General features: G+C 40.6%; 1 protein-coding gene across 2 annotated transcripts in view; it reads right to left on the bottom strand.

The window, feature by feature from the left end:
- MYO5A (myosin VA) overlaps positions 1-11,840 on the bottom strand; it is a 71,760-nt gene extending 59,920 nt beyond the window's left edge. For both annotated transcript variants that reach the window (XM_026045797.1, XM_026045798.1), the window contains exons 1-3: positions 11,721-11,840; positions 10,154-10,325; positions 6,224-6,368 (exon numbers count right to left, since the gene is read on the bottom strand). In XM_026045797.1, the coding sequence (XP_025901582.1) occupies positions 6,224-6,368; positions 10,154-10,325; positions 11,721-11,840 (437 nt within the window). The remainder of the gene's footprint in view (positions 1-6,223; positions 6,369-10,153; positions 10,326-11,720) is intronic.
- Between the last annotated feature and the right edge of the window lie 1,432 nt (positions 11,841-13,272).

The following is a 13,272-nucleotide window of genomic DNA, read 5'->3' as shown; positions in this document are numbered from 1 at the left end:
AAACAAGAGTCATTTCTTCCAAAGAACTAAGCAGTTTCATTTCCCAGTTTATCCATCTGCACACTGTGCACTCACCAGCTTACCTTGGCTACCTGCATCTAACATGCTGGGACCTGAAACACCCTGGTCTTTATGGAAGCTACGTGTTAACAATTCACGTTCAACTGCAGCTTGAGTCACAACAACCGGTCCTGACTCATCAGTACTTTTTTTCTAAAATTATTCATTCAATAGTATTAAACCATRTCCTTTCACTGCGTTTCTAAATGCATTTCCTGTTTAACTACTGCTTAAGCCTTCTGTCATAACAGCATTTCTCAAGGACACCTTCTTTTGCCACTGGAGAACACGTTGGAGACGGGACTGCAAGCTAAAAGCCAAGAGGAACTCCAGGGCAACACGGAAACGGCCACAGCACCACCTCTGCCTTAGTCTTTTCTCTCATAAAAACGAGAATATTTAGACTGACATTACAGGATTAATATGTATGACATTACATATTTAGACAAGGCTCGTAAGGTCTCTGCAAAGCCAGAAGCCTTCTGTAAATGCASACATTATTATGCAGTGGATGTTTCCCAGCACAGAGTTCCCCTACACATGGAGTCAGGCAAAATCTACCAGGTTAATAATCATACAGCGAAAACTAATTATCCTGAGGAGAATGCTACCATAAAATTAAAATGCAACCCGATCAATCACATACTCTACTCTCACACTGTATCACGGTGATACAATTAAATAATTAGACATTAAAGGGGGACTTCCAAGATGGAAAATGGAAATAACGATACTGCTCTCTGTGAACAGCCCTGAGACCTGCTCATGGAAACTGCCACACAAAGGTGAAATATTAGCATTATAATCAAATTCTCTAGAGTTGGATTCAGTTACCAGCTCAGACACTCCAAAAGACCTCATTTTCTTAAGCATCCTATGGCTCTGTACAACAACCATTCACTACAAACACTGGAATACTCTCAAGCCCAACAGATGTACTTTTTTAAAATGAACAAGTCACACCAATTGCCATTTTAACTGTATCCAAGAAATACAGATCGTAACTGTAAAAATGCCAAAAGCTGGAAAGATAATGAATTCACCGCAGCATCTCTTGACACACACAAATGGGGAAAACCGAGGTCAGCACATGCCGCAAGATCATGACAGRTTACACCGGCGAGGGGCACAGAGATGAGCCAGCACCACCAACCTGATTTATCTAGGGATTAGCCAGAGGTCACTCCTGCAACAGTTTACTGAAGCTTATTGCTTAGCTACCAGCAGGACACCTTGCATGAACTCTAGCTTTCCATTAAGACCAGGCTTAACCCTTCTGCTGCCTAAAAATAATCACTGATAAAAGAAATAGGATCTTCGTGTTATGTCAACTTGACTGTTGTATCTGGTCTCTTGTACTCATAAAACCAGAGAAAAGGCAGACCCGAGCAGGAGAGTTTCTTCTGTATTCACAAAATTTGCTTTCTCCAGAAAGTATTATTTCCATTTCCATTCTATTTTAACAACACAGCCCCAAAAGAGCCACCTCTCTCCATGGAATAAGTATTTCATCTGAAAAGCTGTATGTCAAATGCTGCTGCTGGACGTTTGAACAGGGTCCATTATAGCAGGCTCTCATTTCACAACTAAACAGAGATCCATGACAAGTGGTTAATCATCCCCCTCTCAAGTCTTGGCAGGGGAGAACAGCTTATGCATTTATGAAGCACTTGGAGGCAAAGAAGCTGCTGAACAAATGTGCATTTTTACATGGGGGCATCATTCTGGGAGGCTTGGGATGACTGGAGCCTGTCAGTCAAGGTGCTTTCAAAACACCTACTCACAGCTCACCAACTTGCTTTTTTTWAAAAAAAGTGATATATAAAATCTTTATACAACTGAGAGCCATGAGCAACATGCCACAAATAACTCAAAACAGACAAGACACCTGCTTATTAAAAATAATTTAACAAAAAAGATACACATTAACACTGAATAAATCATCAGGCTTTGTCCAAACAGAAAAAGCAAAATTCTGCAGACTGACTCAACGATGTTGCTTTCCATTCTGGAATTTGCTGAGTTTTATAAGGACTTCATCAGAATGTAATCATTTCCAGACATTATTTTCAACTTGCATTTCGCTAGACAACTCTACTCATTAACAGAATGCAATGGCCACCTTAGTTTACTAAGTTGAAAAGCACTGGCCTGCTGTACCTGCCATCAGCCACTGAAATGGAAAAAACAGACCACTGAGGTATTGATAAAAATATAGATTAGCTTCCATATTGCAATATATTCTTACCATATGGCAAAAGGGGTCCCATGTATGAGTTAGACTTACCAGCTTCCCAACACTATCAAAGTTCTGAGTCTCCTTATAAGTTTGCTCAAATYAATCAGATACATCCACGTACCCACACCCTGACTTACATGCACTCCAAAATGGACAAACAGAAACTGAAGGACAAGACTCCCAACAAAGGCAAGCCCACCCTGCCTGATAATAAATGTACATGTTTGGCAGTAAGAACTACTTACACAGACTCTTAAGCAGTCTCAAATAATCCTCAGTGCCATCCAGTTGTATTTTAAACTGACCAGAGACTGGGCTGTGGTGGACTCCAAGATCCACTTTGTTCATGTACTTCCCACCACCTTTCAGAGGGTGGGCTCTGCCCACAAGCCAGAATGGGGAATGTCTTCCTCTCCCCTAAATTCAATGTATCGTGAGAAGACAGGTCTGAATAGAGGCCCAGGCCTTCCCAGAAGCTGCATAATTGGGCTGCAGTTGTTTTTACAGAGCCACAGCGGCCCCTAAAATAGGAGGCATGAAACCTCAGGGGCAGAAGGGGAGCTCTGCACCCCTTGGCTTCTTCCAGGCCCTCAGGGAGGATCCCATCTGAGATCCCGCTTGCCCTGCAGTGTCCCACCAGCTGAGGYATCACCTCCCTGCTTGCAGGGCAGGAAGAGAGATGCCCTGAAATCTTGCAGCATGCACTCTGGACAGCCATGCAATTGTCCAGAGTCCTSGACAAATGCAAAAAAAAAGTCCCATTCCAAATAACTTAACTCTGAGGAACTGGGGTATATAATCCTAAGTCTATTACCATTTAAATGTAATTGTAAAATTAATTCATTGCTTACTGGTGCTTTTTTGAGGAGAGGAAAGGATAAGCAGGGAAAATTAAGCTGTTAGTCTGTGCAGAGAAACTGCACGAGAATGGGAAAGAGAAAAGGAACAATGTGCCAAGATATGGATAAGAGAGAGAGGCCCAACATAAAAGCAGTTCTAAAAAGTTGTGCACATTTTCTTGAGCTGAAAAGGGCACTAACCTACTGAACAAACAATAATCTGCTATTTATCTGCTCTCGGTAAAGAGCGGCTATGCTCCTTTATGCTCATCCTCCACTGAAAATTGTTGACAGACTCCAGTTGAAAACATGAAATAAGATTCCTAAACGTGCACAATGGCCCACAGGCCATAAATACCACAAAGCTGAGCTCTCTTCATGCAGCAGGGCTCACGTACAAAAGGTATCTTTATGCTTTATATTAGCATGAACTCAAGCGGTGGCTGAATGTCTCTTTTCCTTCAGAAGTCAGACCTGAGCTCTGGCATTTCTGCACTGCAGTCATACAGTTTGCAGCCACTAGCTCCCCTGACTGTGGTCATGAAGCACTGGCTAAGGAAGGAGACCGGAGAAATCATTTGGTTATGACTAAATAGCAGGAAGAAGCCTCTCAGTTACAACAGGGGCAGTGATGAAGCTGGTAAGAACAAATTCTAAATCGTTACAACACAAAATATCAAGAAGGTACAAGCAGTAAGAAGTATTTACAGGTGCCCACCAAAGCTTTACCGATAGGCAAGCTCATGACTAATCAGTTCATTTATCACTTAAACACGGAGTTAGGAAAGATTAGAGACAATAGAAAAATAAATCTTGCCAAGTACGTTCATATAAGTAGATTATTGCTATAAGCATAGCTACTGTATGAATATTTAATACAATTACCAAAGCTTTAATGAAATCATCTAAGACACAATCTGATTTTGACTTTTAAACAACCAACTGCTGAAATGTTAGTTTGTGCATCCTTTTTCTTTTAACTTTATAGCTCAGGAATAAAAGGTGAACCCAGAATGTAGAAAGTATCACTGATGTTAAAGGGAAGGAAAAACATCTAAGGATTTGGGAACAGCATTAGAAAATATGACCCAAGAAGCCTGAATGACAAAAGAATTCTTAAAACAAACACACACAAAATTAGAGAGAGAAAATGAAATAAGCATTGTATACATGAACAATGTATATACATGTTTATGTATATATGGSAATTTACATGAACAAGGAAATTGTTACTTCAGTGTTGAGGAATTGCATTAGTTCTCATTGTGTGCTCAGATTTCATTCTGCACTGAGGAAATACAGTCATCTATTCATAAAAGAATAACAAATTGTTTCTAAGGTTGTCAACGCACAAGGGCGTATTTTATTAAGGTTACGGGATTATTTGAGATCATTTCTATGCTTTCTTAATTTTTCATCATTTGATTTTAAAAGAAACTTCTCTCACATCTCATTTGCAACTCTTCAGGAAAGCAGAATTGCTGGAGGGAGCACCTGGAGTCGTAGAGGAGGCAATTAATGCAAAAAGGGAAAACCACAGCAGAAACTTTGGTCCAAATCACAGCCCCCTGAGTGCTCCTTCGTGCCCCAGGAGGAAAGGGGAGCGAACGCAGCTGTGGACAATAGCAAGCTCCTCCATACACCAGGTACTAGCAAGTTAATACAATAAGGGCAATCCAGCACTAGGAAGAGATCAGCCTCTTCTGAACAGCAGCCAAGGCAGCCTGTGCACCAAGATCCCCCTGCAGCCTCCTCCTGGCGAGGAGTTTCTGCGGGTCTCAACTACATTCCTCTTAGAGCAACAGGCTGCTGTGCCTCAGGTGTAACACTGCACTGATAAACTCCTATTTCCTACAGGAGCTAGGAGGACTCGATTAATAGTATCTGTAAAACAACAGTGATCTAAACTGAAAAAGCCACAATGCAGATATGACTCTCATGATCCACTGTTTTGCCTTTACAATCTCATGCCAATCTGTGGGCCTTTTATCTTAGCAGAAGGCAGCTAATGGCAACACTCCACATCTGCCATACAAGATTGCAAGCGGAGAGTATTTTTTAAACAGTAGCTGTTCTGCAACTGCCCTAAATCAGGAAATACTGCAATGTTCTTTTGAGATGCTGTATGTGGGTATGGAGTATTTTATTCATTCATTTTACTCTCACATGAATTCTAAAATGAACAAATAGCTAATTTTAAAGATGAATTCTTCATTCTTTTCAAACAATGTGCCTTTTGCCTCCCTCTCCTGCAGTACAGTTTGAGGACCATCACAATTACTTCAGAGATCACGGAGTCTTTTCCTTGATTCACTGGATCAAGGGGTACTGCCAATAAGGAAAAATCCATCAGCTTCTTCCAGCTGAACAGTGGGACTATTACAAATCATTCTGTTAACCACAGACCACACGACACCCAAAAGATAATCCCAGGAATAAAATGGAAAATGATTCATCTGGCACGTTCATGGACTAAAGGGGAAGAATAGGTTCTCGGAAGTATTTTTCCTGGGACGATGAGTTTGTTTTCATACAATGCTAAGAAAAATATATATATATTTCCCATACAGTCCTCACAATTCCTTAGAGCACTGTAATCATGGGTACCTGCCCTGTTTTCAGGCAATCCCGGGGCAATCTGTCCTTCTTCCCTCATAATTAGAGTCAGTAACAGTCACAGGCAAATCCCATCGCTGTTTCCTTACTGACATCAGCAGGAGACTCCAACAGTAAGGTCATTTGCAAGCTATATAATTGCTTTCTTTTGTCAACACCTATTATAAATGTAACACAGTTAATCTAGCATTTTTGTCTTTAAAAAGCTGTTGATGATTGGAAAGTAGGTCCATATTTTGCTAATCAAAGGTCCCTTCTGACAGCAGGCATAGTCTTTACGGTGCTCACCATGTTTTACTGTTCGCTACTTTGAGRCACCTTATCCTCTTGTGAAATTTACTGAAACAACGAATGAAAGGCAGATGGTAAAATATTTCACAAATTGTAAATAAAATGTCAGTTGGTCAGAAACTTTTAATCTTGTATTTTTTTAGAAAAGCAACAAATTCAAGACTCGTGTCCTACTAACCTGGCCATCTGTTTATATGCCTCTTCAGCCACCGCAAAGATATGCGGATCCATATCCCCCATATTCTGGCCACTGTAGGCATTGATGATGTCTTCGCCATAGATGGGCAGTTGCTCATAAGGATTTATGGCCACTAAGACAATACCTAGAAAGCAAATCAATCAGAAGAGGTTATTWACACTTGTATTAAAACAAATATGGATTGAATCGCAAATAAACTACCTTTTATGTTTTATAAAAATACTAGCTATAGAAGAACAAGGACTTGATGTTGACTTCAACAGATCTTTAGTCTGACCTCAGATACATATACAAAACCTGCAGGAAAAGTCTGCTTGTACCTTATTATAGAAAACATCCCAGGAASAACTTTGTTTTCCCAAGTCTCTCTCCTGGAGCCAGCAGGCATAAAGCAGCRTAACAGGAGCAGGGGGGAAGAAACTCTAATATTACCTATGCCCATGTTTTAAATGGATTTTCTTCCCACATACATATTTCAGGACCTGAAAGTGTCACATGGGTGCAAGTGRCTGCATGATGACCATACAAGAGCACTATTAACCTCCTCTTGGACCAACTGGTTGCTGATGAACACGTACCAAAATCCTTCCCACGGTACTCAATACATTTCCCCAAATTCACACACATTCACACACATTCCCAAACTTGGGAAGTTTGCTTCCCAAGTGTGGTTCTGGGGTCTTCTGTGCAGACCCGATAGCTGTGATTTCTATTTACGACATTTTCCATGCAAAAGTTGAGAGAAGGCAACTATAACCTGTCTCTGCTGCTGCGAATATCACCCCCTTTTTCAATCYCACCATGCACTTACAAAAGCAGCACACACCACAGCAAAAACACTGAACAACAACAGAATATATTTCAAGAAAACATSTAAGAGGCTTGATCTATTCCCACAAACTGCACATCATGTATGCACATTTAACTAGACTCGGTGTTTTTCCATCAGCCATGATTCCACTGAAATGACTCAGGGATGCGAGTTAAAAGTGTCTGTAAAAAATTATGCCAAGTTCAAATGCTTTAATGATGAGCCAAGAAATAAAGGGGGTTGGGAAGGGAAAATAAAGGACCTCAGTACTAGCAGACTTGTGGAAGGATTTGGGTGTCAGTTTTGAACATCTACACTTTGAAATTATGGTATAAGAAAAGGTAAGTTTTCTTTAAAGAACATTGCGGGGACCATCAGCTGCAGTGGAAAAGAAGCAAGCCGGGAGCTCGGAGGCAGCCAGCCYGGCAGCACCAAACCAGCCAGCCCGGCCGGGCCAAATGGGACAAATTCTTGCTAACATCCTTATTTTGGCTGAAGCACAAAGATGAGGAAACATGCAAAGGCTCGGGACCGGGTGCGATAAGAAAACTAGACGGGATAACAAAATCAGGCTGGATTGCCATAGGGGATACAACCTAGGACGAATATATGTTGGCARCACTTTGCAGCAGGCAGTGCCTGGACATGTCCAGGGCACGGTGGCCTCTTCTGCAAAGCCCAACAAGCCCACCCAAACTGCAGCACAGCCACAGCACAACTAAACCATGGGGAAGGCCTGGGGACAACGGCAGGTCTCTCCAGAGCGGCGCAGGGGCCTCTGCTGCTTGTTTACTCCTTGGCTCCTCTGCTCCTGCCTTGTGCTGTGTCCTGGAGGCAGCTGGCAGAAACTAGGGACCCAGGACACCTTCACACACGGGCACCAGCCCCTGGGAGCTCCACAGGAGAGCAGGGCACAGCCCCTCGTAGCAGAGGAGATGGCTTCCCCGAGGCTCCTGCGACGCTACCAGTAGGAATTACAGAAAACTGTCTGGCATTAGGAAAAATCCTGAGAAGCTCTCCTGGCTCCCGAGGGTCCCTGGGGGATTTGTCAGCACTCAGAAATGCGCAGGGGAAAATGCTCACTCTTACCTCCCTTCAACACACTCCAGGAGCACAGACAACCACGCGGCCCTGGGGATTTTCCAGGGCTCTGAGCACTGAACAAGAACCATGCTCCAATTCCTAACACCATCAATAAAGCAAGGAAGCAAAATGAGAGGTTTTTCTGTTCTTAACCCAAGGTGGCCTGGGCTCCACAGGAGGAGGAATTAACAGGTTTACATCCTAGTGTTTGCTTGAAGGATCCAGATCAGGGCAGCGCTTTCTACCCCCGTTATCCCAAGGGAGCAGCGACTGTGCCCACCCTGCACCTGGGACTGACGGCTCTGCCACAGGCTGGGCTCCTGCAGCGGCACCTTCCTGCCAGAGTTCATGTTTTCTATTCCACATTTGAATCAATGCATCTCACATGGRTATAATTCAGAATAATTTATATTAAAGCTATAAATTTATACACTTTATAATTTATATTATTCATGTATATTAATAATGTATAAACTTAATTTATAATAAACTTATTCATTAAATAATATTCATTAAATCATAAATATTCATTCAATCATATTGATTTTTCATAAGAAATATCATGTCCCTTCACAGGTTATTTACATGCRTTTTATTGTACAGAATTACATTAAGCTAAACTCCATGGTTACTCTTTTGGCTATTCTTACATACACCCAAAATAAGCAGTACCAGCTCTTTTCAATCTAAGGACCAGCTGAATATTAAAATAAATAATTTGTTGATTCAAATTAAAATTTGCCCTCCTGCAAAGCAGGTAACATTCCCTTCAGAACTGTCCAACTAACTTCATTAATTCTTCATTTCATATTCTCAGCAGTAAAACAGAATTGGGAAATAATCCCAACATTCAGGTGAAAGGCTGCCTTTCAACTAGGGGGAAAAAAAAAAAATCTTCTGTTTAAGAATTCAGCTAACCTGCAAGTCAAATTTTGAAGAATTTACTCCAAAGACAGAACAGTTGACTTAAATTCTAAGGCTGTGGACACATGGCCAGCCCATATCTGCATCTGCTGGTTGAAAATAACGTTACCATAACATGCTTGGTGGATGAAGGTTTTTCTCCATCTCCTGCAGGCTAACTCATGGGTTTAACTTAAGCCACGTTCACCATGGACGTGAACCCGCCTGGCTACTGCTGCCTGGGGCAGATGAAGGGGCACATTCCAGGGGCAGAGCTCTAAGCTAGAAACCTTTGCTGGAGAGGAAGTCACAAACGCTTCAGATGAAGACTGAGCGAGTGACTTGAAAAATGAATGTCCACAGCCCAAGCCTCAGGTTTCTAAAAGATAAGCTTAAAATTTTGCAGTTATTTAATTTATTCTATAAGATACGGTACATTTACCTACATCCCAAGTCAGCATATGCTCACCAGAATGTATTTCTCCATGCGCTCATTAGTATTAAACCTCCCCTTTGATTACCTGGAACCCCAAGGCTACCTAACCCACACGTTTCCAGCAAATCCAGCAGGCATTTCTGAGAATTCTCCACTGAGTCTCGTTTGGAAGCCAAGAGGCTAATCAAGCTCTACAATGCCAGCTTTTTGGCAAATCACTGAGCTCCAGAAAGAGTAAAAGGCCTTGCAGCCATTTGGCTGCATAAAATCAGCCAAACTGCCAACAAAAGAAGCACTGGGAAAACCATGAAAACAACAGTGTTTTCCAAAACACAGCAAAACAAAACTAGCAGACAACACATTCCTTTAGAACGCCTCTCAAACCAGGCTAAACACAATCCACATTTGCAAGCAAACCAACCCCAAACCAGGCAGGCTCTCTTACGGGACCGGCACAGCGGCACTGGCAGACACAGCGGCACTAATGGCAGCAGAGACTGTTGCTTGGGCAGCCAGGGGACACAAAGCACAAGACCTTTCACACGAACGTCCCGACACGGCCTGTCACTAAAATACTGCAAGTTAAAAGCACACGTATCAATAATCGGCTTTTTTCCTCCCTCATCTAYGTTACTCTCTGTAAAGATACCCTATGGGGTAAAAAGAGGGCACTTACCACAATAGGTGTAAATGAGTTTGGAGTCGATAAATCGAACTTTGAGGTTGTGGAGAACAGCAGGTTCGTGGAGATAACTCAGAGCTGTGAGGTCATTTTCACCAACAAGGATGTCAGGGTTCCGCAAGGGAGGGAGTTCCTTGGTCTTTGGATCTAGGCAATATTCCAAGTCCTGAAAAATAAATAGATATCCTATGTCGAAAAAAATGTGGGKTTTTTTTTAATGTTTTCTCATTCAGCTCGTCCAACCTCTCTTCCCCAGCAAAATATTTCCAAACTGTAAAGACACAGGCTAAACTAAAGCTGCTTTGAATTAGCATTGCTTCCTCCAAAAATATCATTAAAATTTTCCCCAAAAGGATTCTCTACACACAACATACAACCATAATATCATTTTTAWAACTATTAAATATTTGCTACCAAAAATTATTCTTAAACTGAAATACATCATAAATCTATTTTTTTCCACATTATTTTCTTCTCAAGCAGAACATAAAGTTTCATCAATTCAGTCAGCTTCAGATGCAGAAAATTTGAGAATGTTGGGAGAACACAAATAAGAACACATAAAATAAGGCATAGAATGAAAAATTATGCAGCTATAAATTTCTCTCTACTGCAGATGTTTTTCTTGCATCTGTCCACAGATGTAATGATCTTCAACTCAGCTCTTCTCCTGGTCCAACACAGTATGATTTAAGTATCAAACACTACTATTACATCTACTAGATGCAACATCCAAGTGTGTAACACCACCACATACTCTGGAACATGTGGGAGGTAGGGAAATTAACTTGTACTCAACTTGTGCTGTAAGTGATGTGACAGACTCGAAGACTGAAAATATTCAAGGAAAATATTTAGAAAGCATTTCTGTATCTAATCTGTTAATTTCTACTTCATTACTATGTGTACCACTGCATAAAAACAGAATCTAAACTGCYTACTGGTAAGAAGTAAAGAATTACTAACAAAGTGACCTACTGCAGTATATACTTTTTTCTCATCTGTGAAGATCCGGGCAATCATCATCATTCCATATTAAAATGTAAATATATTTCAGTGGCATATATAAAAAAATAGTAGGCCTTCAGTATAGGCATGTGACACTTTTTGTAGAGATATCATTTCCTGATATAGTATGCAGTACCATTAATCCTAGACCAAATTTATCTTTATTAATCTTCTGATGGTTATGCTTGGCTTAAAGTCACAGTTCTTTTTCTGCAACACTAGTGCCCTAGTAGCACCCTGGAATATCCAACTAGGGTTACAGCTTTAACAGCATATATATATAAAAAGATGATCCAACTAAACATGAGAAGGAGCTGGATAAAAAAAAATAATAAAAAAAAAAAAATAAAGAATAGTACTTGAAAAATCAGAAAAAAACGATTTTTGCAAACAGAAAGATTAGTTGCACGCACAAGAACACTGCTCAAAATCTGTGAACAAGAATAATTGCACTTACATAAATAGAGATATTTTGACAACACAGCTTTCTGTGTTAGRTACACCAGGTTCCAGCCAAGAGCAAGAACAGTTTGCAAATAACGTGGAGACCTACCTTGCCCTCCTCAAGTCGAAGCTGGAGAACCTTGTCTCCGGGTTTGTAATCTTTGAGAAGTTCTGCTGACTTCCAGACCTCCTCTGGATCAGGGATCCAAACCCTGGCATACTGCAACATGAAGACAAGAGCAAAAGGTTAAGTGACTTCTTAGTTAGCAAGACAGTTAAGTCTTCAATATATATGACACTAAAACCTTTCTTTTAAATATGCATTTGGGTAACAGCTGAGCCTTTAAAAAGAGAGAACATTTATTAGAATGCCTCAGGGAACTAAGTTGCTTTATTGATTGATAAAAGTCTACATTTCTATATTCTGTGATTTGAGGTTATTTTTATTTCCTATTWAGAAAGAAAAAGGGCAATTCACATGCAAAATAATGTTCCAATAGACACACTGAATGCTGAAAATCTGTAAAAGAAAGATGTTTTCAGAAAGAGAGAAAAGCTGGCTAAAAAATAATTCAAGTGACTCTTCTGAGACTTACTGGAACTGAAGAGGTTTTAATTCCCTTTGCAAAACATGTAAAAAAAGGTTTTAATATTAAGAGAATGCTTAGAAAGCATTTGTGCTAATTCAGGCAAAGCTACCTGATCTCAAGTACTGGGAGCTCTTTTGTTGGTCTATGTAAAATACAGGGAAAGTTTAGAAAGGATTAACTCCAGAATGCCAAAATAAAAATAATATTAAAAAAAAAATAAAAAGGAGTGGTCTTGTTTAAAAGGCCTTTAAATAATAGAAAAAATCGCAAATGCAGTTAATAATCAATTTTCATCCAAACCAAAGGCCTGGGCTTGATGACCATCTTTGGCCATGCTGGACTCTGCAGGCTGCCTGGCTGCTTCCCGCAGCGTTAAGTCACGGATGTGTCACGRGGAAGGTGACGGGCGCGCGGGCTGCCTTCCTCCCGCTCCGAACCCACTGAGCTACCCCAGCAGCTGTGCTGGGATAACGCCCTTGAATACGAAAAGGGAAAAAAAAACAATTAAAGCTAAATAAAATAAAGCATACAGGAACTGCCAATGATTAATAAACAAGGTGTTTAAAATTCTTCAGATGGTTCTGAATATTGAAATACATGTTAAGAGCATGAAAAGGTTATTTATCATCTTGAAGCACAAGCAGTCACATGTTTTTAAGACTTGAAGTGTGAGCTGACAGATTCAGACTCTTTTGGATCTTGGTACCATTCAGCTGCATTAGGGCAGACCCACAATTACACTCAGAAAAGCAATTGTGACGTTTACAGTAAGTCCAAGCACATTTTAGGTCATTTTTACTTCTAAAAATGTTAAGTTATTATTTGAAAAATGAACAATTCAGAAAACAATACTTCAACATGTGCTGCTGCAATTCGTGAAGCAATGTGCATAAAAGTAAGGGATGTCAATAAAAATTCAGCAGAGCAGCTGGGAAATTAGGTGCATAAGACATGGTTTAGTTACTGAAATAATTTAAGTACTGATGTTCCTCCAGTAAAATCTTTGAAGGGAGATTTTTAATCTATAAATCACTGCCAACACTGAGACCAGACTGAAACACAAACATGGGG

Source organism: Nothoprocta perdicaria, unplaced genomic scaffold (genome assembly GCF_003342845.1).
Source record: "Nothoprocta perdicaria isolate Ctin4 unplaced genomic scaffold, notPer1 scaffold_41, whole genome shotgun sequence".
Taxonomy (NCBI): domain Eukaryota; kingdom Metazoa; phylum Chordata; class Aves; order Tinamiformes; family Tinamidae; genus Nothoprocta; species Nothoprocta perdicaria.
The sequence above is the reverse complement of the archived record's forward strand: the minus strand, read 5'-3'. Positions and strand labels throughout refer to the sequence as shown.